The 27,762-nt window shown below is 41.3% G+C and overlaps 1 protein-coding gene across 11 annotated transcripts in view; it reads right to left on the bottom strand.

Moving 5' to 3' along the window:
• R3HDM1 (R3H domain containing 1) overlaps positions 1–27,762 on the bottom strand; it is a 237,368-nt gene that overhangs the window by 122,465 nt on the left and 87,141 nt on the right. For 3 of the 11 annotated variants that reach the window (XM_040358103.1, XM_040358105.1, XM_040358107.1), the window contains exons 1-3: positions 17,403–17,601; positions 15,000–15,208; positions 10,779–10,986 (exon numbers count right to left, since the gene is read on the bottom strand). In XM_040358103.1, the coding sequence (XP_040214037.1) occupies positions 10,779–10,946 (168 nt within the window). In that variant the 5' untranslated portion in view covers positions 10,947–10,986; positions 15,000–15,208; positions 17,403–17,601. Of the gene's footprint in view, positions 1–10,778; positions 10,987–14,999; positions 15,209–17,402; positions 17,603–27,762 lie in introns of those variants that run through there. The other 8 variants (XM_040358108.1, XM_040358110.1, XM_040358111.1 and 5 more) reach the window with 5 other exon arrangements.

The following is a 27,762-nucleotide window of genomic DNA, read 5'->3' as shown; positions in this document are numbered from 1 at the left end:
AAAAAAATATCTTAGTTTATTTTTTTTTAAAAGGTGTTCAATTTGTAATCGGTTAGGATTTGTATCTTCTTTTCACAGTCTTCAACTATTTAATGATATTGATAATTTTTGCGCTGTACTTTTGATACACATTTTATAGGTTTAGTATCATGAGCCTTTTGTGCTAGTTACTTATATGCAACCCGAGTGCAAACATTTAAAAAGGAGTAAGGCCTCATGTAGACTGTTGCTGGTAAACAGAGGTTTAGGAGCAGTTGGGCATTTTTTCCAGCTGCCCCTGAACTCTCCTCTATGTTATCAGTACATGTACACAGGGTGGTTTATAGTAGTTTCTAGCAAGTTGAGTTTAGAAGCATTTTTTTGAATCACAAAAATTTGTTCAGAACAGATATTCAAAAAACATTTAAAAAGCCAAATGCCTGCAACAGCTTGTAAACGTTGCTAAATGCCATAACTTGCATTTAGCAGCGATTCGTTTAGACATTTTTCATTTTAACAATTTTTTTTTTTATTTACATAACGCTTCTAGATGCAAACGCGGCTAAGAGCAACATGTAAACGCGGCTAAATGGAAGTTTTTAGATGCCGGTTTTGAGCGTTCCAGTTTAGCCCTTCAGGAAAGGTTAAACAACGTCTCGTGTACATGAAACCTTAAATCGCTTAACATTCCCTTCTGAACATCTGCCACGATATTCAATATACCAATATGTAGTGAGATGGCCTACCAGACTGCAGTTGCTTATATAGCTGTCCATATTTCACACCTATTGTTAATCATTGCCTATGACAGGGATATGCAATTGGTGGACCTTCAGCTGTTGCAGAACTACAAGTCCCATGAGGCATAGCAAGACTGACAGCCACAAGCATGACACCCAGAGGTAGAAGCATGATGGGACTTGTAGTTTTGCAACATCTGGCCTATCAGATACATTTCAAGCTGGCCACACAAGTGATTGGACAATCTCTGCATTGATTGCCAAGAAGTGTGCGGTATGATGTCCCAACCAAAATAATCGAATAAGCAACCAAACATGTAGTCCAGCGCAATATAAGTTGCTGGTCAATTTAAAATATGTGGTCATGTTAGGGAAAAATATATTTTCCTGTAACCATCTGGGGCCCCTTATTACACAGCTGTCCTGACCTCAACCTGATGGAACACCTTTAGGATGAATTGGAAATGACTGAGCACCAGGCCTTCTCGGCCAACATCCATGCCTGACCTCACAAATGCACTTCTAGAAGAATGGTCAAACATTCCCATAGACACTCCTAAACCTTATGGACAGCCTTCCCAGAAGAGTTGAAGTTGTTATAGCTGCAAAGGGTGGGCCAACTCAATATTGAACCCTACGGACTAAGACACCACTAAAGTTGATGTGTGTGTAAAGGCAGGTGTCCCAATACTTTTGGCAATATAAATGTGTGTATACAGATGAAAACTTGAAAAAATTTTAATATCGTGCAAAAGTTCATTTAGTTCACCAATTCAACTTAAAGGTGAAACTAATATATGAGATAGACTCATTACATGCAAAGCAAGATAGTTCAAGCCGTCATTTGTCATAATTGTGAGGATTATGGCTTACAGCTCATGAAAACCCCAAATTCATAATCTCAGGAAATTAGAATATTACATGCAATCAATAAAACAAGGATTGTACATAGAATAATATCGGACCTCTGAAAAGTATAACCATGCATATGAACTCAGTACTTGGTTTGGGCCCCTTTTGCAGCAATTACTGCCTCAATGTGGCGTGGCATGGAAGCTATCAGCCTGTGGCACTGCCGAGGTGTTATGGAAGACCAGGATGCTTCAATAGTGGCCTTCATCTCTTCTGCATTGTTCAGTCTCATTTCTGATCTTTCTCTTGGCAATGCCCCATAGGTTCCAGTGATTTTGGAAGGTGCCAAGTCGTGCTGGAAAATGAAGTCCGCATCCCCATAGAGCTCGTCTGCGGAAGGAAACCTCAATGCTCCAAAATCTCCTGGTAGACAGCTACGTGTGACCCTGGACTTAATGAAGCACAGTGGACCAACACCAGCAGATGACATGGCTCCCCAAATCAACAGACTGTGGAAACTTCACACTGGACTTCAAGCATCTTGCAGTGTGTGCCTCTCCATTCTCCCTCCATACTCTGGCTTCTTGGTTTCCAAATGAGATGCAAAATTTGCGCTCATCAGAAAAGGGGACTTTGGACCACCGAGCAACAGACCAGGTCTGTTTTTCTTTAGCGCAGGTAAGACACTTCTGACGTGGTTTGTTGATCAGGAGGCTTGACAAGAGGAATAAGACATTTGAAGCCCATGTCCAGGATCCGTCTGTGTGTGGTGACTCTTGATGCACTGACTCCAGCCTCAGTCCACTCCTTGTGAAAGTCCAACACTTTTGAATGGCCTTTTCCTGACAATCCTCTCCAAGCTGTGGTCATCCCTGCTGCTTGTGCACATTTTTCTTCCACACTTTTCCCTTCCACATAACTTTCTATTTCTGTGCTTTGATACAACACTTTGGGAACATACAACTTCTTTTGCAATTACCTTTTGAGGCTTTTCCTCCCTATGGAGGGTGTCCATGATGGTTTTATGCATTACTGTCAGGTCAGCAGTCTTTCCCATGATTGAGATTCCTACTGAACCAGACAGACCATTTAACGGCTCAGGAACCCTTTGCAGATGTTATGGATTAATTAGCTGATTAGAGTGGGACACTGAGCCTAGAATTATGCACCTTTTCACAATATTCAAATTTTCGGAAATTGTGGATTTGGGGTTTTCATGAGCTGCAAGCCATACTCGTCACAATTATGACAAATCACGGCTTGAACTACCTTGCTTCACAAGTAACGAGTCTCTCTCATATATTAGTTTCACCTTTTCAGTTGCATTAGTGAAATAAATGAACTTTTGCATGATATTTAACATTTTGAGTTTCACCTGTATATGCACTTGGATTATAAATATATAAATTATATCCGCGATAACGATTCTTGACGATTAATTGTGCAGCTCTAAAATGAGCCTTCCCCTTAAAAAAACTAAAAAAAAAAAAAAAACAGGGTAATGGGGGGGGGGCACTAACAATCTGCTTGCTCAGCAGGGGAATCTCTCTCACAGTCCTGCTCTCCTCTATGGGGCAATTGGAGACTGGAGGGTCCAACCAGGTCCGCATGAAAAACTGACAGGTGAACCCTCACATATACCTAGTGAATGAAGTGAACAGCCTCAGATGATACACAGATTAAACAAATTCTCCTACAGAAAAGTTTTACTTGCTGATCAGCAGTCTTTACTTCCCTACATTCCTTTAAAAAAAAAAAAAAAAAGGGAAAAATCGAGTTAAAATCCTAGAGCCGATTGGAAAAAAGGAACAATTAACAAAAACTTGCAGAAGACTAAAACTAAATCCAAATTTGCTGCCAAATTTAACAATAGACCAAAGGCATCCTGGCATGCCTGAGGTGCTCAAAAATAAATACTTTATGGAATGAAACGAGGACCAGAATGAAAGTGCAAGTAGCTTTTCCCTCCAGAGTTCATTCCAGAAATGTATTGGGTTATCAAAGTTTTTCTTCACAGCAGCTTTTGAAAGTAAAGTAGTGTTACAAACCATGGCTTTCCAAAAATACTCAATCCCTTCATTTATAGATCCACCAACACCCTTAAAATCAGGAGAGCATTGATCAAGCTCTTCATAGAGCAATATATCTTCTTCTGGATCAGCATTGAAAATGCATATTGTCAGGAAGATTATAAAATAAGGGAAAGGGGGGTGGTGTATCTCATGTATAGTTGAAATGTTCTCAGCATATACTAGATTGTCAAAAGTATTGGGACACATGCCTTTACAGACATAAAAACTTTAATGGCATCCCAGTCTTAGTCCATAGGGTTCAATATCGAGTTGGCCTAAAACTTTTTTTTTAAATGCATTTACAGCTTAAGAAACGTTTGCAAGTGTCTCTTTACTGGGCTTTTAGTTCCATCTTCTGAAAGAAAAGTATCCTACTTTTCACAATTGCGCCCAATTCATGTCATCAGTTTTTGGCGACACCTAGATCTGTGAGAAACCATTTTCAAAGATGAAGCACACTAAAGGGCAAAATTAGAACCAAAATATCTGATAAGCACCTTGAGAACTCCTTGAGAATTGCTACTACATCCCTCTATCCAGATATTGATGGGTTTGGGCATCAAAATTTCACAATTTTATGTTCCCCTCTTAACACTTAAAAAATTAATAAAAATTAAGTTAATACTCCGATGATTTACCCATCAGTGATCGATAACTTGTGATCTACCTGACTTTTTCTGCTCATCAGCTATCATTATATTTTATGTGCAGACCAAGACAATTTCTCTAAGAATGTGGCCCAGGAAGGTCAAAAGGTTGGACACCCCTGCCTTAAGTGGACGACAGCAAGTTTGTCCTGTGCAGGCTTTATTAGAAGATCATAGTCCTATTATGGCTTTCAGACATTTTTTCATTCTCCCCCACCCCCCATTGCTACTGATCTCTTCCAGCTTCTTTAAGCCACTTTCAAGCTACATGCGCCAAGTTCAGTGAAGGACACATGTGAACGGTCTGGACCAACTTCCTGGTGGAGACAACAGTGGATCTGACCTGCATTGTATGTCAGCTTAAATGTTACGAGATAATAATCCCTGGGCCCTTCAATTCCATCCCGTCTCTATAGAGCCTGCACGATACTGAAGTTTCCCCCCCCCCCCCCCCCCAACAAGCATGTTATAAATTACCTGCTCTGGCGTTGGCGTTCCTCGCCCCTCCCACCTGCGAAGTGACCCCAGAGCAAACTTGCTCTGGGGGACACCCAAGCAGGATCACTCCCAAGCTGCTGCTCTGCATGTCCATCCATTCACGCACAGGGCCATGGCTCGGCCCTGCCCCCTCTCCCCTCATTGGCTTACTGGCTGTGATTGACAGCAGCGGGAGCCAATGGCCCCCATTGTTGCCTCAGCCAATGAGAAGTGAGGGTCCTTGAAGAGCCAAGGCTCTCATGCAGATCACTGGATCGAGATGGGTCTCAGGAAAGTATTAAGAGGGGGCTGCATAAATTGGCTCTGAAGGCTAAATGTTTTACCTTCATACATTTGAACACCTTCTCCTCCTTTACCCCAACACCACCACCACCCAAATTCTCATCATCCCACAGTATGTGACCTGTACATAAACTTCTTCACCCCATCCTCGGTTTATAACCTGTAAATTATTGATACACTATCTAGTGCACAACCACCAAGATCCATGTTTTATCCACTTCAATACTAGCAGGTTTCTTTATTTCCAAACAGGTGATCATTTTGGGGGTGCCACTGCCCTGGCATTTTATTTGCAATGTTTTGAAACAAACGCAAGGAAAAACATTTGGGGGCATTTTCCTTTATAAAAGACAAAAAAAAAAGTAATATACAGTAAAACGTTTGTTTGAGTGTAACTTGGTTGGAGAGTGTTTTGCAAGACGAGCAAAAATATTTTTTTACTTGATATACTAGCATTATGTCACACCCAAGTATAAAAGAGAAGCGAGGCGTCTACAAGTGTAGCAATATGGTTACATTTAGCAACATACTGCTACACTTAGAGGCTCCTCTCTTCTCTTTTATACTCTGTAGCTCCTGCTGGATTTTGCGTCTAATCCCCTTGAGGAGGCTTCCATTTGTGGATGGACATTTTAAGATTACACAACCTATCACATTGCTATAATCTTTTTATATGGACTATGAACTGAAGGACCTATACATTTATGGTTGTGGAACGAATCATCTGATTATGCATTATTTCTTATAGGGCAATTTGCTTTGCTATACAAGTGTTTTGGATTACAAGCCTGTTTCTGGAACGAATTATGCTCGCAATCCAAGGTTTTACTGTAATAATATGCTCAGTCTCAGAAAATGGTATAAAAATGTGGTTCATGATGGAGTAGTTGTCAATCAAACTGTCATACACATAAAAACTGGCAATGAAGGAATATTTCAGGATTGCAATCAAGAGGTTAATGAAAGCTGCAGATTTAAAAAAGGATTACAAACCACCTTTGAAAGATTATACTAAAGCTTACATGAGATTTTAGTTATTCGACTTAATTATACTAATCAAGTGCAAATTTTCTTGTGACCAACATGCTGATTAAACATATTAGAAAATAGTTTTTAATGGGGGGGGGGGGGGGGGGGGGGACGACACATCATCCACTAAGGCCATCACTGCAGATCACTGTATTGTCTGGTAATGAGGTAAAAAGTCAAACTATTGTTCCATTCTATTAATACCTGTCACTGCAAACCTTACTCCAAAACTTCACCTAATCCATCATCGGCCGGAGAGATGTCCAAGAAACCACAATGGCTTTCAGACAGCTATCCGTGTAGGAGAGGATTATCTTTATAAATGACACACACACACACACACACACACACACACACACACACACACACACACACACACACACACTTTTAAAAAACAAAAAGCTTCCAAAACCGCCCAAATGTTTTAAACTTCGAAAAAGAAAACCACCACCAAACCGTATCAATGGCTTTCAGAATTCAATAGAACCAAGGAACCTTAAAGGGCCAAACCACTGAAAGCAGATATTTCAGCTATGGGTAGAAGCCAGATGAATAACTTCCCCCCCCTCTCCACCTCATTATCTCTCTCTGCTGCAGTCTTTAAAAGGCGGTCTCACTCGCTTTTGCATTTTATACTACAAGGAATGTAACCGAATGATGGACTTTTTGGTTGAGTGGGGGTGGGGACATCACAGATGGACCCCGAGAGATGAGGGGTTTGAGGTGCATCTGAGAACCTTCTGAGGGGATGCTTTTCTCACCATACTGCCACCAGTGAAAATGTTAAATACCCCTGAGCACAAGCCCGGAAGGCTCTAAAGAAAAATTCAGTCCAAGAGCATTCACTCGAATGGGGTTAAAAAAAAAAAAAAAACACTACACATACCTAGGTGGATGCAGCATCGATCCGATGCTGTATCTCCCCCCCCCCCCCCGTGGTCTCTACACAGAGCTGCAAAATCAAATACCGCTACTTGCTCGGTTCACCCCCTCTGCTCTGAACAGAGAGTAGGGGTCGTCAGTCACTGTCTCTCTGCTCTATCCCTCCACCGCTTGCTGGAGCACCGTCTGAAACGGGATCTTTGCCCAGCCTGAATCTGCCGAGTGTCGACCTAAAATGGGTAGTACAGAGGGAACAGGGAACAGAGCGAACTGCACTTCTGTGATCCATAGGAGAAGTATAGCCGTTTGACTGGCCAAGTCGCAATGACATGTGGGATTCATGGCCACAGCACAGCCCACTTAAATGAAGGCATATCATCCATTGAGAGGGCAGTGTGCATGTGACGTCACCTACTAAAGTAAATATCTTTTGGTGCACGTTTAGGAGATATTACCTGTAGAAATATATGAAAAAAGCATGGGCCCTCTAGAAACGGCATGCGCCGATGACGTCAGCGCAAGGGTATATGGTTAATATCTCCTCAACTGTGCAGGTTTAGGAGCTATTTACCATGCCTACAGGCAAGCCTTATTATAGGCTTACCTGTAGGTAAAAGTGGTGTGTAATGGTTTACTATCACTTTAAGTAGCAGCAACTAGCATGTGGATGGTGTCCGATTGACAAGTCCAAATGTTGTATTAGCAACTAGAAAAAGGGAAGAATTTGCTTACATGAATATATAGCCATGCAACCCAACATTGTTGACTCTATTGCCGCGTACACACGATAATTTTTCGGCATGAAAAAACGTTTTTAAAAAATGTAATTTCAAATGATCGTTGTGTGGGCTTCACATCATTTTTCGCGTTCTGAAAAACGACAATTTTTTTTCTAACATACTGCATTTTTTAACGACGTTTTAAACAATGTTGTTTCTCGGGTTGTAAAAAATTATCGTGTGTGGGCTAAAACAACGTTAACAAGTTATGAGACGGGAGAGCTTGTTCTGGTAAAACTACCATTCGTAATGGAGTAAGCACATTCATCACGCTGTAACAGACAGAAAAGCGAGAATCGTTTTTTTACTAAAAGGAATTCAGATAAAGCAGCCCAAAGGGTGGCGTCATTCGCATGGAACTTCCCCTTTGCGGTGACGTACAACACGTACGATGCCACTATACTTTGCTAGAGCATTTTTTAAAAACGACTGTGTGGGCAACGTCGTTTTAATGATGACCTTGGAAAAACGTTAATTTTTCTACATGCCGGAAAACATTTTTTCATGCCGAAAAATTATCGTGTGTACGCAGCATTAGAGTGCTCATCTGGCATTAAAAATCAACTTGGATGCCAAGTTGAGCATCCAAGTTTATCTGCAGTGTATAGAAGGCTTTACTGTACATTAAATACCTGCGAAAGCAATGGCTGTTGGGTTAAACCAGCCTCTCTCAACCCTTTTCATATTAAGTAACTCTCGAAATAATATTTTCAGGTTTCAGGGAACCACTGCAAAAATCATGTCCACAGCTCCCAGAACATTAGTGTGGTGGTCCATGGATAGAATGCCCCTTGCATTTGTGGCCACTGGAAAGAATATTCCATCTTACTGATCACTAAAAAGATGACCGTCATCATTTGTAACTTACCTGAGAGACAGAGATTGCTTATTGCTCAAGGAACCCTTAGCAACTTCTACTCTAGAGGAACCCTGGTTGATAAAGGCTGGGTCAAACACTAAAAGGATAAGGGACATCTCACATTGGCAGGTTATCCTATCCCTAAAGCGGAACTAAACCTTTATCCTTTTCAGCCAAGGAAGCTGCCATCGTCGTCTGTTTGATCTGCAATTTCCATGGTACTCCGTGATCAGTTATGATTCCAGCTATTTGGTTGACAGCACAAGCAAATGTGACAGTTAGCGTTCCCGGCACGCTGGGGAACGCAACAATATTTTGGAAACCGTTCGATAGGTTTAGTTCCACTTTAGGATGACAGTGCAAGCATCACGTGTGCCAACTGTGTCACTTCAGTTAGTGGTCGACAGCTTTAATTTACTACAACCTTAATTCACAAAGCGTTCGGCATGCTTTTAGAACAAACGCAGGTCGAAAAAATTACATCTACTGTAACCCGAGCCGCAATTTCTTTAGAAACGCAGCGTTTGACATACATTATTAAACACCCGTTGACACGGAAATGTTTCTCAGCCTTTTTTCAGTCAAAGAAAAAACTTAAAAAATTACAGTCTCAAGGCACCCCATTTTAAAATGCAAAACACTATTCAAAAAGTTTTACACAATACAAGAACATCCACACACGTAGGATACCCAACGTTGAAGGTGATTTATCATTCCAATACACTTTTGCACACTGGTACCGACTAGTATACCAATGTTTCTTTCCTCCCTTTGTTTTTCCCCATCACTCAGCTCTGGGGGGTCACATTACCTGACAGAGGGCCAAGAGGAGAGTCAATGGTTTTTAGGACACCAGCAGCTAGAAGGTTGCAATGAAACCGGTTTCTTTGTGCAACTAAAAAACAGGCTTGATCCACCTGCTGGCTTGTATACAATTTTGGGGCAATTTTTAGGCATTTTGCCAAGTCAAACCTGAAGAAACACCAAGGCACCCAGGTTGAAAAAGGCTGCCCTAAGGGACTCTATTTTCAGCCAAAACATTGCTGGGTACTTGCTTTGTGAATTGAGCTTCTTGCGTTCAATTATTCCTCTTGTATTTTCAGCTTAAACAAAAGCATTTTTTTTTTTTAATATATCAGGGGTCTCAAACTGGTGGCCCTCTAGCTGTTGCAGAACTACAATTCCCATGAGGCATTGCAAGGCTAAACATTTACAAGCATGACTCCCATAGGCAGAGGAATGATGAAACTTGTAGTTCCGCAACCGCTGGAGGGCCGCCGGTTTGAGACCCCTGCTATAAATACTTGAAAAACAGTATATTTAAAATGGGGCAGCTGCAGCTCCAAACACAGAAACTACATGTCCCAGCAGGAAACTAGCTGCTAGAACACAGAAGGTCCAAAACCCAATACACAAATCATAAATAAGCATGACTGAAGGACTATTTCAAGACGGTTATGAATATGACTTAATTTGGCTCCTGTGAACGATCGGGGATGAGAGAAGGCATTGAGACTATGAATATAGAGCAAGGTTGACAAGTACCTTAAGGCTTTTTAATGGATATCCCTTCAGCTCTAACTATTTAGAACTACAGATCCAAGGCCAAATTAAAGCACTCTCTACAAAAAAAAAAGCCAATTCAGCCAGCAGCAATGCTCATATCCTTTATGAAAAATAATAAAAAAAAAAAAAAAAAAAAAACACCCCAACCACACTTTACCCTTTGGAAAGTAGTAATGGGAAAATTGTACACCCCACACCTGGGAGTCCGGGCGAATGCAAGTTAATGCAATCATGTTCCTGGAGAGGCTGAGAAGCAGCAGATTATTTCACTGCTTGATTTTTCATCTCAAAACCACCTGAGCATCCTCGGGACATTATTGCTGAAATATATTAGAAACATGGGCCTGTCAGTTATACACTTGAGTGACATTTTTAATTTATGTGCTGCTGACCCTTCTCGGGAGGGATTTATTTGGTGCCTAAGAAAATAATGCATTAAAAAGGAATGCAAAAACTGCGCCTTTCAATTCTTACGGGCTTTAGAGGGGGGGAGGGGGTAATAGGGTTAGGTAGACAATTTTAATTTGGCAATGGTAGGCAATTTTGCAAGGCATCTAAAAACTGAAAGGACTTGCAAGGGCAACGAGTCTTACCGTGGCATCCTGTTTGCTCTCGCTGCTCTCCTCTTTCTCGGTTGGCGCTCTGTCTTGTCCTGCAGGTTGGAGGAGGTTTTCAAGTGAGCCGGAGTGTTCCAGGTCGGTCTCCGATCCCTTCATCGTTTCGGGGTCGTCCTTTATAGAAACGGTACCAGACATCCTCATTGGAAAAGGTCACGTTAAAACTTTAAAAGGTATAAGGAACCTTTAAAAAAAGGAGTTTGGAAGAAAACGAGGAGGAAGAAAAAAAAAAAAAAAAAAAAAGTTAAATTACTATACAGGATATATTTTGCAGATCAAATGAAGTTTTGTGCTATATTTTATATATTTATATTATTAGGCAAATGTGTAAAATGATCTTTGGTGCAGCACATATTAGCATTATAATAGTATAGTAAACTGATCGAAGGATGTGGTGACTGGGAGGCAATAAGGTAAGCAGCATGTATATATTAAATAGACTGACAGACTGCAAGGAAAATATCCAAATCAATACATTTTAGAGTATGCTTTATTACTTGAATGCATTGAACATCTACATTCTTTCTATGCAACACAAAATAAAAAACGCACACACACACACACACACAAAAATAGAAAACAAAATTGTAATACATGCACAATAATAAAAAAAAATTATATATTATATATATATATATATATATATATATATATATATATATATATATATATATATATATATATATATATATATATATACACACACACACACACACACACACACACACACACATATATATATACATATACACACACATACATAATCTCTTCTCTATCAGACGCACACAGTATGTATTAGATTGTAAGCTCTAACGAGCAGGGCCCTCTGATCCCTCCTGTATTGAATTGTATTGTGACTGTACTGTCTTCCCTGATGTAAAGCGCTGCGCAAACTGTTGGCGCTATATAAATCCTGTATAATAATAATAATAACGTATGAATATGTAATTTTAGTTTTTTTTTTTTTTGTTTCTCTTCGTCACATACACATAAGCAAATAAAAAACGCAGAATTTTGTGATGTTCCCCCCCCCCCCCCCCTTTTTTTTTGCCATCAACCAAGAATCTGGGATGAGAATGAATTTGAGGACAAATATCAATTTTATTTAAAAATATTAGATTGAAATCTGCGAAACTTGAATATCAAGATCCTCTTTTTTATTCAAAGAAAAAACAATTTATTACGTTATTTATGGTTTATAATCACTTTCATTACGGGGGACTTTAGTTTATTCAATGTGATAATTTTTGTTCTACAAAAATAATTTACCAGCTATAAAAAAAAAAAAAAAAAATGGCCACATGGCTTTAGCATTTTTATGTATTTTTTTTATTAATAATTGTGTTGCTGCAAATGAGCAATTATGGGGAAAATAAAATAGGCTTATAAAAAAAATGATTATATATATATATATACACATACATACACACACACACACACACACACACACACACACACACATATACATATAGATATATATAATCGCCTTGTACTGACACAAACACCTTCCACCCCACTATATCTACACTGCATTCCAGCAGATCTGCTGCTGCTTTAACAGAATAGTTAAATATTTAATTGCATTTACTGCAATCATATTCCCCCCCTGTTTGCATGTTCAAAGCCGTCACTTCGCCCTGCTGCACTGACACCAAATTAAATGCAAATAAGTTTTTCCCCCCACATGTCAGGCACTATAATTCAGAAAAATAGGGGGTTGGCTTTAATTGTTTTCATGAAGTGTCAGCCGGGATTCTAAACATAGACTCGAACAATAGACCGGTTCCTGTTACCATGGGAACAAGAGAGGAGAAGCATTTGCTGCAGCCTAAAAAAAAAAAAAAAAAAAAAAGCTATACAGGTACAGGGAACAAAAGACTAGTTCTCCGGCATACATAGAAATGTCTAATCCCAGGAACGTGCCCTTACAGACAGACAATGGATCCAGCACATCAATCACTGCCTCCTTTGCCATTATCATAAATAATGGAGGCAAAGCAGACCGAAAAAAGTTGACATAACAGCGGACGGCTGGTTTTACATCGCTGACCTAAACTTGATCTTTGTCAGGTCACCAGCGTGCCACAACAGGGTACAGCTGTAAAACAAAAAACATGCTGCTTTTGGCCCCAACGGTTTAGATGGCAAGCTTCTTGGTGCAAAGGGCTGCTGCACGCTTGAAAACACACTTTAACCCTACTGGCTGACCAAACCTATATGAAAGCCATTGTGTTGTTGGCAAAAAAAGGATTTTTGTACTCACCGTAAAATCCATTTCTCTTTCGTTCATAGACGGACACAGCCTTCATTGACCTTAGGGTTATGCTTCTTCCTACCAGGAGATTTAAATCTCCTGGTAGGAAGAAGCATAACCCTACGGTCAATGAAGGCTGTGTCCGTCTATGAACGAAAGAGAAAATATTTAATGTATTTCTATCAACATTTGTTTGTAAACTTGCATACAGGTGTGTGCGAGTGAGATGAACTAAGCACCAAGTGCAATTGTGGACCGACAGCAAGCTTGATCAACCTACGTCCCACCAATATTTCCTTTCTATTGCCAAACAGATAGCTAGCGATGGATATATTCACTAGGATGAATAGATGTCACCATCAATTTTTATCTATTTATCCACCTCTTTGACGATAAGATATACAAATTGGTGGGGACATTTATGCATTTCCTATTGACAAAGATGGGCAGAGAGATGGATAGATGGAGAGATGGAGAGGGCCGGATGGTGATGGATGGATAGATAGAGAGATGGTTGGAACAATAGCTGGATTACATAGTTTGCTAGATTAGATTGTTAGCTAGCCATCTAGGATGGAAGGATAGCTAGCCAGGTGGGATAGCTAGCCAGGTGGGATAGCCAAGAACAGATCAGAATAGATGTCCCTATCAATTTCCCCCCCCCCCCCGATTGCCAAATGGATGGGCAGGGAGATGGACAGACCCAGCAAGTCTCCTCATTTCTCAAACAATTGACTGTTCCTTGTTGTACTAACAAACTGGAACAAAGGGCGAAGAGGTTGTCCAACGTAAAGTAACCATTTGACCAAAACCAGATTCCACTTCACAATGGCCAATATGGTAGACGGTCATACGAGTTTAAAGGTGATGCCAGATTAGTTACTACTGCATTCTCCACACAGCTCTCCCAATAAAGAAGCTTGCTTGGGAGATGGCACATGGACACACCTTTAGCAATAAGATCTGCTAAGCCAAACATTTAGTGCCTGAGGGTTCCAAACCCAAAGATATCTGTAAACTAGACTGCAATGTCTTGAATACATTAAGCTGTATTTGGGGGGGGGGGCGCGAGGATAATAAGCTCACCACCCACCTAACCCACTCTATAAAATATTCCTACCTCATCTGAGTAGTGCTCTACTCGGTGACTAAGAGAAAGGGCTTGGTGATCCTGTTCATACATACAAACAAAAAAACTTAAAGAACATAAAGAAAAAAAATAAATAAAGAAAAATGGTTGAATTGAGAGGTTTAAAACCAACTCCATTCCCGCATTTTACTTGAATGCAACATGTCCAGCTGGCTCAAATAATCCAAACTGCAATCTGCATAGTAAAAGCCAGAATCATTTTATTTAATACATTTTTATTTTTTTTAAAGATCGTAATTGGACTCTATTCAAAGGCTGTTATTTATCAGATGAGCTCTTGGCGCCAGGGATGCCTTCCCGTCAAAGCTGCTCACCAATTAGTGAGACCTTCTAAGGTGACCTCATTAGAGGAGGTAGCCAATTACATGACAATGTTTTCCCCCCTCTACACCAAGTCAAGGAAAAAATAAAAAATAAAATGACCCTCAGTCAGGGTGATGGCAAGGTCATGTAACCTGTAAGGTGTTCTTTCATTTTTAATTATGATACGATATCAAAGCCTAGGCAACATAAGTTCATGGGACCAGATAGCCATGATTGGGGGGTTGCTAAAAGATTTATATCCTGGGTTTGTGTGCCCCATTAGGGTACACTAGGACTTTAAGTTATACATGAATTACGAAATTAAAATTTGAACCCCGATCTACAAAATATCTTATCCCAAGTGCTAAACACCCAACAAACCAGAAGACTGAGCCGACAGCCGCCACAGTAATACAAAGGTTAACAAGAGGCTCAAATGCGATATTGCCTTTCGGCACCAACAGCGGGGGGCAAGGTGTGAGAAACTTACCTGACGTGTCTTACGGTTACAAATGTGTGACGTCCCAGAGCAACGAAGAGAAATTTTCTCAGGTTCCTTCCCACCGAGATTAAGCTGGATGTCAGTTGTAATGAACCATCTGGAAAGTGACAGAAGCCGTCCCATGTCCCTGTCACCAGCGGAAGGTCCTGGAATGGGTCACGCTGCTGGAGGTCAACTGCAGCATTGCCCGCACCAACCTGGAGACAAGACAAAGCTTGTTTGCAGAGATCTATATATACACACAGACACACGCATGTTCCGTTATGACCACACTATGCATTCAACAAGAAAACCAGACCACACAACATTCTTATTTTTTTCTCCCTCTATCTTTCTGCAAACTACATGGCAGGTTATGTGCATTTAGGAAATAAAACTGCTCCCTGCCAAGACTATCTGCCAAAAAGATTTGGAGACATGTGAAAACAAGCCTGGGATTTGGCAATTTTCGCCATTTTAATCATTCTCAACACCGGGACATTGATATTAGACTGCAAGCAAAAATTATTAAAAATGGGATATTTTGGGAGGAGGGCGAGCTGGTGTGGGGTTTTAAAAAAAGTCTGGGGAAACTAAACATTTTAGACTTATAATTAGTTAAAACAAGGAGCAGAAACCCTTAGCAACTAGGGTTTAGTTTTTAGTCAACAATAGGAGGATAACTGATTAACTGCTTGGGGTTATGGCAATTTGCACATTTAAATTTTTTTTTTTTTTAAAACACGAACGTTCATGCATGGCGTCAAATTCCTCCAGGAGATGGGTCCCTAATGTACCCTAAAATGCTAGCCAATGAGTTCAAAGCCATTTTTATGGTTAATTGAAAGGATCTTAAAAAAAAAAGTGCCTAAAAAAACTGGACTGTTGAGCCAATGTCCTCTAGGTTTATTTGCCTCGAAAGAACGTACAATGCACGTATTTTTATGAACTCGCTGATTTGCACAGATCGGAAAAACTGGGCTTAAAGTGCTTGCCCCTTATTAAAATGAAGCATGATGCTCATTCAGCAGCACCTTCTGGAATATACAGAAGGTAAACTTCCAAAAGAAAAAAAAAGAAAAAAAAAAAAGAACACACAAAAACACAAGCAGAGAGAAAATGTTCACAGCGCTTCAGCCGAGCCACACGGGTCATTTTATCCTATTAAAATGAAATCGTTGGCAGTCACCTGGTTACAAGCCAAGGTGATCTCTAGAGGGGGGGGGGGGGGAGAATTCCTGCAGCATGCAGGCACGAAGGACCATTCCTAGAGAGAAAAAAGTGCAATAATGTGCTATATTGTCAATGCAGGGACTTGGCACAGCAGGAGGGGGAGATTCAACTTCCAACAGAAGATGCAAAACACAATACAAGCAAAAGAACACAGGAGTGTGGGATCATATTGGCACACCATTGAAAACTAGTTTACTTCATTTGGTAAGGCACCCTTTCGGAGCACTCATCGCCCTACATCCTCAATAGCATTTTTTTTTTTTTTTAAATAAAAGCAGTTAAAAGCACACACAATTCTAAACAACCATTTCATATAGTCTATTATATTAGATTGCTCAGACATTTAAGTGGACAAATCATTAGCAGATGTCAGAATACAGAGTAAGAAAAAAAAAAAAAAAAATCGTGTTTTATAACAAAAAAGGGAAAAGAAAAAAAAAAAAAAAAGGAAAAAAAAAAAGGGGGGGGGGGGGATCGATTGCAACAAATAATTGCCCACACAGAGAACCTGGCTGAGCTCATTTGTGGTCAAACTGAGAATTTCACTACAAAAAACACAATTTTATGAAACCCAACCGAGATCTATTTGTTCCAATATTATACAGTGAACAACAACCCTGGAATCGCTTTACCTGCAGTAACCAAATCATTTCCTGTTACTGAAACAAGGGTGCAATCTAGATTTCATCTGAAAATTACAACATGTTTTTTTAGCTCGGAAATAAGCACATTAAGTTTTTTTTTTTTTAAACTGCAGCAAGAACACCCCAAGTTCAAGACGTAGCCGATTTCCAGAAACGGAAGATGTTCGTGCAAAGACCAAAAGTGAACACAAAGTTCAATAACAAAAAAAAAGAAGCAGGAGGTATTGCAACATAATACTAAAAACAACGGTTCAATGAGAATTTAACACATGAACAAAAACTAAAATAGAAATAAAATAAAACATAAAAAAAAAAAAAAAAATGCTTAAAATTTAAATTAAAATGAATCAAAAAGCACAGGAGACTGTTTAAGTCTTACCTACTTAAATTTAAGTAAATGTCTAAAAAAATATAAGATGTTTCGAGAAAAGCATGTATAAAACGATATATAGTCATCTAAAATAATTCATTTTAGGAGGAAAAAAAGGTTTAGCTGGTAATGTAGGAATTGCTTTGCAGTAGAGCAGTCACATACCTGAACCATTCCGGTATCGAGCTTCATTGCACCAAATTACAGAAGATGTGCTTTCCATAGCATCTACACAATTACTCTGAATTGCTCTTTGAAAGAGCGATTATTGCAAGCCTCCACTTAGCCGAGGTTGCAGGCACCTGGCAGACAGTCTGCTATGGCACACACAGGAGCCTGCGAGTGAAGCTCACAAACCCACAGCTGCCCACAGTGACATCAGTGCAAGCACAGCCAGTAACAGAGCAGCACAACTCAAAACACGTCTCATGCTAAATTCAGATCTTCATTAGCAATTCGACAGCAGATGATGTAAAAAAAAAAAAAAAAAAAAAAAAAAGTGTGAACGTGTGAAAGTGCCAAGGAAGGGGCTGCAATTTTTATCATTAAAACTATACTTTGCACAGCAAGGAGAAGGGGGGGGGGGGGGGGGGAAATGTTCGTTTCCCTATTACAATCTGACATTTGTAATTGGAGAGCATTGAAGAATTTAAATAATAAAATACCTAGCGTTTTTTTTTTTTTTTTAACACCAATTTTTTTTTTTTGTGTTAGATCATATAGACCATTTTCAAAAATGTATGAATCATTGCACGAGTTACAAAATGCGTAAAGTATTTTCACGGTTTTAATTAAATTTATTAATATTCATCAGATTTTAGTGCCGAAGTAAAATTGAATTATTTTAAAGATCTGAACCATTGAATGAATTACAAAAACAGTACAAAATGTTCCAGATGGAAAAATCTGATGTACAAGACTTTGGGGATCGAAAGAAAAAAAAATAATAATGATGTTTTCTCTTTTAAGTGATAAACCCAGATACTGCAAAAGCTGATGAATATTGCCAGATGCATAGAAACAGCAAGACCTCAATGACCAGCCTGTTTCCTCACTATCATTGTGTGGAGGTATTTTCCATGCAATGAGCGCCATAATTTGTACCCTTCCCCGGGATGGCTCTGGGAGAGGGCCGTGGCATCACCTTGTGGGAACAGGCAGATGGCTACATTTATTGCATTTCCCAGTATATCCTATATTGCCCATTATTTTATTTAGAACATACAGTGAAACCTCGGATTGTGAGTAACGAGATTAACGTTTTTTTTTTAGGAAATCCTGTTTTGGTTTGCGAGTGTTGTCTCTAGCAGGATTCAAGCCACAGCGGTGTGCAGTACCGCATTTGGCCTGAGGTGCGGGGGCATTTAGAAATACTGGGGCAGATTCGCGTAAATCTGCGGCAGCCTAACGTATCGCATTTACGTTACGCCGCCGCAAGTTTTACGGGCAAGTGCTTGATTCACAAAGCACTTGCCTATAAAGTTGCGGCGGCGTAGCGCAAATTCCCCGGCGCAAGCCCGCCTAATGCAAATGATCCGGGTAGGGGGCGTGGATCATTTAAATTAGGCCGAACGTACTGCGCATGCGCCGTCCCTAAAATCTCCCGACGTGCATTGCGGTAAATGACGTCGCAAGGACGTCATTGGTTTCGACGTGAACGTAAATTGTGTCCAGCCCCATTCACGGACGACTTACGCAAACCACGTCAAATTTTCAAATTGCGACGCGGGAACGACGGCCATACTTAACATTGAATACGCCACCTAGGGGGCAGCTTTATCTTTACGTCGCGTATCTTACAGAAACGGCGTAAATTTACTGCGAGGGGCAAGCGTACGTCCGTGAATCGGCATAACGACTCATTTGCATATTCTACGCCAACCGCAATGGAAGCGCCACCTAGCGGCCAGCGTAAATATTGCACCGTAAGATACGACGGCACAGTTTGAGAATACACTTAAACATACGACGGGCTTAGATTCGGAGTTACGTCGGCGTATCTACTGATAGGCCGGCGTAACTCTTTGTGAATCTGGCCCACTAATTTCCCAAGCCTTTCCCCGAGTTCAGCCAAGCTGTCCCACAAGCCTTTCCAAGGCTCTCTGGCGCCCCCCTCTTCTGGCCACATGTGGTATTGCATGCCATAGAAGTCAACAAGGAACAAGTTATTTTAGTTTCCATTGATTCTAAGGGGAAACTCACTTTGATATGAGAGTGCTTTGGATTACGAGCATTCTCCTGGAACGGATTATGCTCGTAAACCAAGGTTCCACTGTATATGAAGAGGGTCCAATACCTTGGAATATTTTGGAGTGCATCAAGCTGGATACACGCTATACAATTTTTTGTAGATTTTTTCTTTCAGATTTGCCAAAACCATGTAATAAGAGGTCAATTTGTATGCAATCAGGCAGGCCCTTGTACCATTTGGTAAATCTAAAGACAAAAATCTGCAGAAAATCAAATAGCGTCTATGGGGCCTTACACAAAAAATGGTTTTGTTAAATCTAAAGGAAAAATCGGACAACACAAGTTGTATAGTGTGTATGGGGTGTCTTGGCATTCCATTCAGCAAATTCGTGTTATCTGCCACCTTTAAGGGGCCTTATATTGCAGCGCCAACTCGGTATTCCCTCCTATATAAGGAAACTTGAGTAACTTCCTGTTTGAATACAACGCCATACAAATTCAAAGTGGTTCTAAAAAGGCAGAAGGTTTTTATCTTCATGCATTCTAAGCATTAAGATAAAAATCCTGTGTGAAGCAGCCGCCCTAATACTTAGCTGAGCCTTAGCTTGATCCAACAAGGTTGCGCGAGAGCTTCAGCTGTCCAGGACTCCCCTCAGTGGCTGGGCCGAGCCACGGGTTGGGAGCCCCCCCCATCGCAAGCTCCTTTGCAATTAGGGCCAGCCATACATTATACAATTTTCTTATAATTATTAAATTAGATTCACCTTCAGCTATGTAGTGCAAGGACCTGCCTGATTGCATACACATTGAAAGTATTTAGGTGTGACCACCTTTTATATGGTTGTGAAAAATCTTAAGGAAAATTGTAGCAAAAAATTGTAAAAACGTATAGCCAGCCCAAGTCGTGATCATAAAATATTTACTCCCGATGAAGCCAGTAAGCAGCAAAACCCATTAAGGCCCAAGGATTATCCTCCTGCAGTTCTGGCTCATTATATTTATTAGGGGTGCAATGGATCACAAAACGTATGGTTCGGATCGTTTCTCGGATCAGAGTCACGGATCGGATTATTTTTCGGATCAGCAAAAAAAAAAAAAAAAAAATGTAACGCGGCTCAAGCACTTTCAGCATGTGTTTAAAGTCCTCGTTTTTGCACAACCAAATACAGATGGTGCAGCGCTCAAATAAAATAAAAGATGAATAGAAAGTCCATAAAATCACAGTACACCTCCAGTGAGTGCCAATGTAGACAGATGACTGTGTAGGTAACTTCACACGTGCTAGACACACATCCACCACCACATGAAATGGCCTCTCACCTCACCCTTTGATTATGGAGGGTCAAATACGCTTTATGTGTAAATATCAGCAAATCCAGCAGTAGTAGAGACGTCACAGAGAAAACGATAGGTCATGTAATAAACAAATGCCAAAACATAGTGCTCTCCGTTTGGATAAACAATTTAATCGTGATAAAAGGTAAAAAAAACTCACAATGAATGCACCACGATTGGTGCCGATGTATACAGCGTGTATATTGAGCAAAGTGATAGCCGCGGTTGATGCCACAAACCACGGGCACCGCTGAAGTCCCCGCCCATAGAGGACGTAACGCGTACGGAGGGAGGTTTGCCTTCATCAAGGCTTAAAATGCGTTATGAAGGGGAGGGAAAGGACTCGATCTAAAAAAATATTGCCCGATAGAATTTTTTTGGGGTAATTCCATTAAGTACCCAATGGGAACAAGTCTTCTACTGAAACAGGAGGTGGACATTCACGCAAGAAAAAAAAAAAAAAAAAAAAAAAAACAGTGGACATCTCACCGGAGAAAGGTCAGATAAAGAAGCAGGAACTCGGGATTCAAAAATAAGTCAGGCAAAATCATTGCCAACAGCAGATTTCCTGAACATAGAGCTTAGTGGTTAGCATTCCAGTCTTGGTTCAAACCTCAACCAGATCACTACCCGCAAGGAGTATTCTAGCTCTCCCTGCGCTTGCATGGGTTTCCTTCAGTCCAGGTTCTCCGTTTCCCTCCTACACTCCAAAAGACATGCTAGTAAATTAATTGGCTCTAATTCTAAAAACAGCCATAGTATGTGTACTTATACAAGTAGGACCCCAAGCTTCTTGGGATTGAATGTACAGTATTGTAAAACGACGCATAAATATTTGACCTTATACAAATGCCTATAAAGAAATATTCAGGTTTAGCAGCATTGTCTATTACAAGCATTGCTCTTTAATGAAAAGCTCTTTGAATGATCTCTATAAGGCTCCCCCCTACACAATGAAAAAATGCAAGCATCAGTAAAGAGCGCTTGGTTATTGATGTACGACTGACCTGATTCCAATTTTCCCCCCCAATCAACCTAAATACAGTATTACGAAAATCAAATATTTGGTACTGCAGCTAGATGGAAAAAAAAGAAAAAAAAATATTTTGATTTTATTGTGTGGAAGAGATATTCAGATTGTAGTCTCTAATGAGCAGGACCCTTATACAGGTACCCATCACAATCACTTATGTTTCGTATAATAACCCTGCATATCTGCTATATTCCCCCATTATGGAGTACTGCAGAACACATTTGTCATTATAAAAAATAACGATACAACAGTGAAAAGCTCAGACGTCACTGGAATCATCCATGTTCTGATCACGAGATGCCCAAGATAAAGCGAACCTTACTGGACAAAAATAGGCTACTTTACTTTTTGAATAATTTTGCTTAAATCTGGGATTACTTAAAAAAAAGGCACAAAATCATTGAATGCGAGTTCTGGCATCTTTTTATAGTTTCAGGCCGGGTTCACACCTATGCGAATTGAGTGCGGCTTAAACCTCATCCAATGCGCAGAACATTTCAAAATACGTTGTTTTCAATGAGGCTGGTTCACATATGTGCGATGCATTAGCACTGCGCATTGCCGAAAAAACGTGTGCGTATTTTAGGCCTTGCGATGTGGCTCAGGTGCAAATTCAGGCCTATTAACTTCTATGGGTACGCAGCCGATTCGCAGATGTGTAAATGTCTCTTCAGGATTTATCTCATTCAGCTCAATACACTCCCCCCTCCCCTCTCCCAGGTCTCCAAATTTGCAGCTAATCTGCAGCTAAAACGCAGTGGATCTGCTGAACAGTTCTCTTATCTCTCTGCAGAGATAAGAGAGCTGAAATTTGCACCGCACTAGTGTGAATCTGGCTTAAGTCTTGGCTATGTTCTAGTCCAGTGGTCTCCACCTGCAGCACATGGGCCACATTTTTCTTGCCTTTATTCGACCCTTGGGGCACTATCCCTTCTACTGACAGGAGGCACTACTCCTCCCACTGGCACCAACAATGGGCCACTACTCCTCCCACTGGCACCAACACTGGGCCACTACTCCTCCCACCGGCACCAACACTGGGCCACTACTCCTCCCACCGGCACCAACACCGGGCCACTACTCCTCCCACCGGCACCAACACCGGGCCACTACTCCTCCCACCGGCACCAACACCGGGCCACTACTCCTCCCACCGGCACCAACACCGGGCCACTACTCCTCCCACCGGCACCAACACCGGGCCACTACTCCTCCCACCGGCACCAACACCGGGCCACTACTCCTCCCACCGGCACCAACACTGGGCCACTACTCCTCCCACCTGCACCAACACTGGGCCACTACTCCTCCCACCGGCACCAACACTGGGCCACTACTCCTCCCACCGGCACCAACACTGGGCCACTACTCCTCCCACTGGCACCAACACCGGGCCACTACTCCTCCCACTGGCACCAACACTGGGCCACTACTCCTCCCACTGGCACCAACACTGGGCCACTACCCCTCCCACTGGCACCAACACTGGGCCACTACACCTTCCAATGGCAACACTGGGCCACTACTCCTCCCACTAACAATATGCATTTTTTTTTTTAATCCCATTGACCACCAAGCCTATGGCATAGTTTATTCCCAACGATAAAGAAATTCAGGAGACCTCTGTTCTAATCATTATAACCTGCCTGGTCCCAACACTTTAAACTGCTGAAACAAATTTGCACTTGCAATGTGATATTTTGTTATATACACCATGTTAGAACCAGTGATGTCATTATGGGGTCTCTTCAGATCTGCAACCAACAGTGAGCAGAGGAAGGGAGCCAGAAGGGTGCTCTATATTAACTGTTATGTCACAATGCCCTGCCTAAGTATAACTCTCAAAAGCCCTCAGTCCAATACGCATTTAGTTGGTTTGCTCGAGAGGAGTTGCATGCTACAGGGGGGTCAGTCAAAAGTGATGGTCATTCCTAGGCAGGCTGCATTTGCGTTGGGTTATGCCAAGACATTAGGTGGCTGTTACCGATACTGCTGCAGGCCAAGCAAGTAAAGTTCGTGGGACACTGAAAAAAAAAAAAAAAAAAAAACTCTGCTAATTTACGCACAGTGCGACCTTGGTTTACAAGCAACGCGGCCAACGCGGGTTTTGAATAAAGAGCACTTTTTTTTTCTTAAATCCTGAATCGCTTTGCTAGTGTCTCGCAAAACAAGCAGAATTCAAGCTAATGTGGTGGGCAGTACTGCATTTGGCCAGAGGTGCAGGGGCGCCGGTGACACTCGGAATGGTTCGGACCCTTTCGGAAATAGGTCGGAATCATTAGGAAAGGTTTACGAACCTTTCTGAGATCAGCCGAGCTGTCCCCAAATATTTTCGAGGCGCCTCCCCCCCCCCCCCCCCCCCCTGGCCACATGCGGGATTGCATGCCATAGAAAGTCAATGCGGAACAAATTATCTTAGTTTCCAACGACTTCTATGGGGAAACTCGCTTTGATATGCGAAGGCTTTGGATTACAAGCATCCTCTTGGAACGGATTATGCTCGCAATCATGGTTCCACTGTAATCACTCTGTTCTCAGCTGCATAAGGAGCTTGGAGAGCAGGGTGGGAGAAACAGCAGCACACTGATCTTAACAGTTAATGTGCTGGGTCAGGACAAGTCTGATCATTGGAGAGCAGGCATAAGACTGACCACACACTGGTCTTGTGCCTAGTGTGGTCAGTGCTTAATTGGAAAACAGGAGGGACTGGCAAGTAAACCAAGGATTTCACACAAGGGAAGCAATACAAATATTGATGCTGTGAGTGGTAATGCACCATTGAAACTTCTTTCCTTTTATATGAGGATCTTCCAATATGTTTGATAGTTTGAGAGAATCCCTCTTCTGAAATGTATAATAATGCCACAGACCACAGGAGATGGGGGGATTCAGCTATTTATTTACACGTGCATACTGATTGCCATCATTTCAGGGTCTTATCATTTGGAGAGTTATGGAAGTCCTTAAAGTGAGACAACCAAAAATCACCCCAACAGCTGCAATCTTAAAATGTAATATTCAAGTGACAGCTCAGTGCCCAATATACTGTGAGAATTACATCTCCAGAAATCTGAAAGGCAGTCCTAAAATCACAGCAATAAAAACAGCTTGAAGTCAACCAAGGATGAGGCGGATTACTAGAAAAAAAAAAAAAATCTATTGATTAGACAGGAGGGCTCATATCAACAATATATTAACATTTCACGGTACATTAATCAGATTAGAAGAGGCACAGGACTGCCACATTCAATTTAGAATTAATTCAAGCAAACAGCTACAGTACAAGCAGCAAATGACGCAGGTAAAAGATCTAGTGAAGAAATTATACAACACGCAAGTGATCAATCGTCCAATTCATTGGAATCTGGAGCCTCGCACTGCAGACGCTCTTCTCCTATGCTATCCCCCAAAAAATCTGAAACATATATAAGAATTGTAACCCTAGAAAGCTTGGGCTGCGCTCCAGACAATCCTCCTTTAACTCCAGTAACTTCTACTCAGGGGCGCAGGCGGATAAGGAGCCAATCCCTCGGCTCTGTATCTGAAGCCTTGCTTTGTGTTCAAAGCGACAAATTCAAATTCAATTGTGTACTCATTAAAAATTTTAATGCAACTTCATGTACTTGAATTAACTCGGGCTCAGTTCCCACTGGTGCGATGAAGGAACTACAATTCTTGCACGGGTTGCCGCATCTGACTCGCAGACGGTTCACACTGCTCTCTACCGCTGCAGGTGTCAATTTCTATGGACACCCCTAAATTGGTTCGCAAAACAGTGTGAACTGTGGAATCGGCTCGTATGGGTTTGAACACCCCATGTGATCCGATTCCAGGTCAGACCAAAAAATAGGGTCCTGCACCATTTTGGAGCAAATGCAATGAGATTTCAGCCATACAAACTGTATGGCTTAATTTGCATCGCACAGATATCGTATGATGTGCACAGCAGTAATGTCGTACAAATCGCATGCGATTTCTGGCATCGCATTCGTGTGAACTCTGCCTTAGTATTGTCTGTCTGTGTGAGATATATATATATATATATACATATACATATACACACACACACACACACACACACACATACATACATACACACACACACACACACACACACACACTTCAGGTAGCCGATAAAAAAAAAAAGTGTGCAGTCGGCTCAGGCTCTCAGCAGCTCGCTGATAAGCTGAGCCGGGTGACGGGCCAGGGGTCTGGGCAGATCCCAATGCCATGGTTGTGATGATACCCGAGCCTGGACCGACACCGATGTCAGCAGAGAGCAGACTTCTGCCCGCGGTCTGCTGAATCCAGGTCACAGGAATGCAAAATTAACTGCACGTCTGCGATCCATAGAAGTACAGCCAAACAAGCTTTGGTTGTACTTTAAGTTGTTACTCCACGAGCACAGTTCAATACAGTTTCTAATATACTGTGGCCCCCGATAATGGAGTGGTATTGTCCCCAAATGGGTCAAATGTACGCAGATTATTTTTTTAACCAATTTAAAAAAAAAAAAAAAGGGACCTTGGACCCTTTAATCTAGCTTGGTTTGATGCTTGTTTCTGTATTTATATTGTTTGGGTGCCCACTGAGGAAAGCCTTGCCATGTGAGCCAAAAAAAAAAAAAAAAAAAAAACACAACACGACCCACCTGGCAGAGCAGACCAGCAGTTAGAAATAAAATTGCTGTGATGCCCACCAACTAACACTTCTAGCTCCAGAGGAGGAGGTCCATACAGACCTGGGGCTGAAAGTAAACAATACAGGATACTGGGAGAGTGGTGCAGGCTTCAGTAACAGCCCAGGATTTGGTGACCCCTGGCAAATCATCATTCGACCCCCAAGGGGGTCCCGACCACTGCTCTACACCCTCAAAAAATAATTTCTTGCACTACACACCAAACTGAGCATGTGCAGACGCTCTGTACCATCAGCAGATAGATTGGGGACTGTGAAAGAAGGGGAAGATCCGATTAGACAAGATCAAAACACAATGCAGAGGTTTAACCCCTTAGCTTTGATGAGGAGTACAACACTCATGCTTTGCTGCATATATAGACTGATTTTACTGTTGTGGCTTTAGTAACACAAACATAATGGTTCCGGAGATTGAAAGCTGGTAAAGCAAGGACGGCGCTGGATCCCTGAACAGTTAACCGTCTATTAAATGTCAGCAGCTACAGTGTTTGTACCCGACAACTTTTTGACTTCTCTCTTTTTTTAAGAAATTACTGAAGAACAACTTTAATCTGAGAGGAAAAATGGCTCATGACTTTGGAAGGCGTGCTTATGAGGACTAAAGTATGTTTTTATGGATTTGTCCTGTGACAAAGTCATGTTGTATGTTTGTTTGAAAGAACGAATAAAAAACTAGACGTATGATAAAGCAGACACTCAAAACCTAAAAGTGCCCAATCAAGAAACATTCTGAACACAGCAAGAGATGAAGTGAAATGTGACGGACGTAAATGAACTGCTAGACAGCCGGGTACAAAAACATACGCCCCTACATAAGGATCGGAACTTCAAGTATTCAGCTATAATAAGGTCATGAAGGACAAGCGTTTTATTTATCATGCTATGCTTACTTATTTGTTTTCAGAGTCTTGTAGATCAGCCTCTCGGTCAAGATCAAGTACAGATTTCTTTTAGATGAATAGTCCCATCCAAAACGGTGTCGTTATTCCATGTCTATATCCAATGTTTTTGTTTACAATTTCTAAAATTAGGTCAACTTGATCTAAACCAGCCTTTGTCAACATTTTGACCGCATAGGGGATTTTTTTCAGGTCTCAAGGAACCCCTTCTAAAATCAATTTATAGAGTCCGTGAAGAAAATGGTTAGAACACCAAACCTACAGACAGCTACAGAAAAAAAAGAGATTGGTGTCATGAAGAAGGCTCTGCAAAATGGCATGAGACCCAGAACTATGGTGGCATCACCAGGTAAAATCGGCCACAGCTTAA

This window comes from Rana temporaria, chromosome 6, assembly GCF_905171775.1.
Source record: "Rana temporaria chromosome 6, aRanTem1.1, whole genome shotgun sequence".
Taxonomy (NCBI): Eukaryota; Metazoa; Chordata; class Amphibia; order Anura; family Ranidae; genus Rana; species Rana temporaria.
This window is presented reverse-complemented; position numbering and strand designations above follow the sequence as displayed.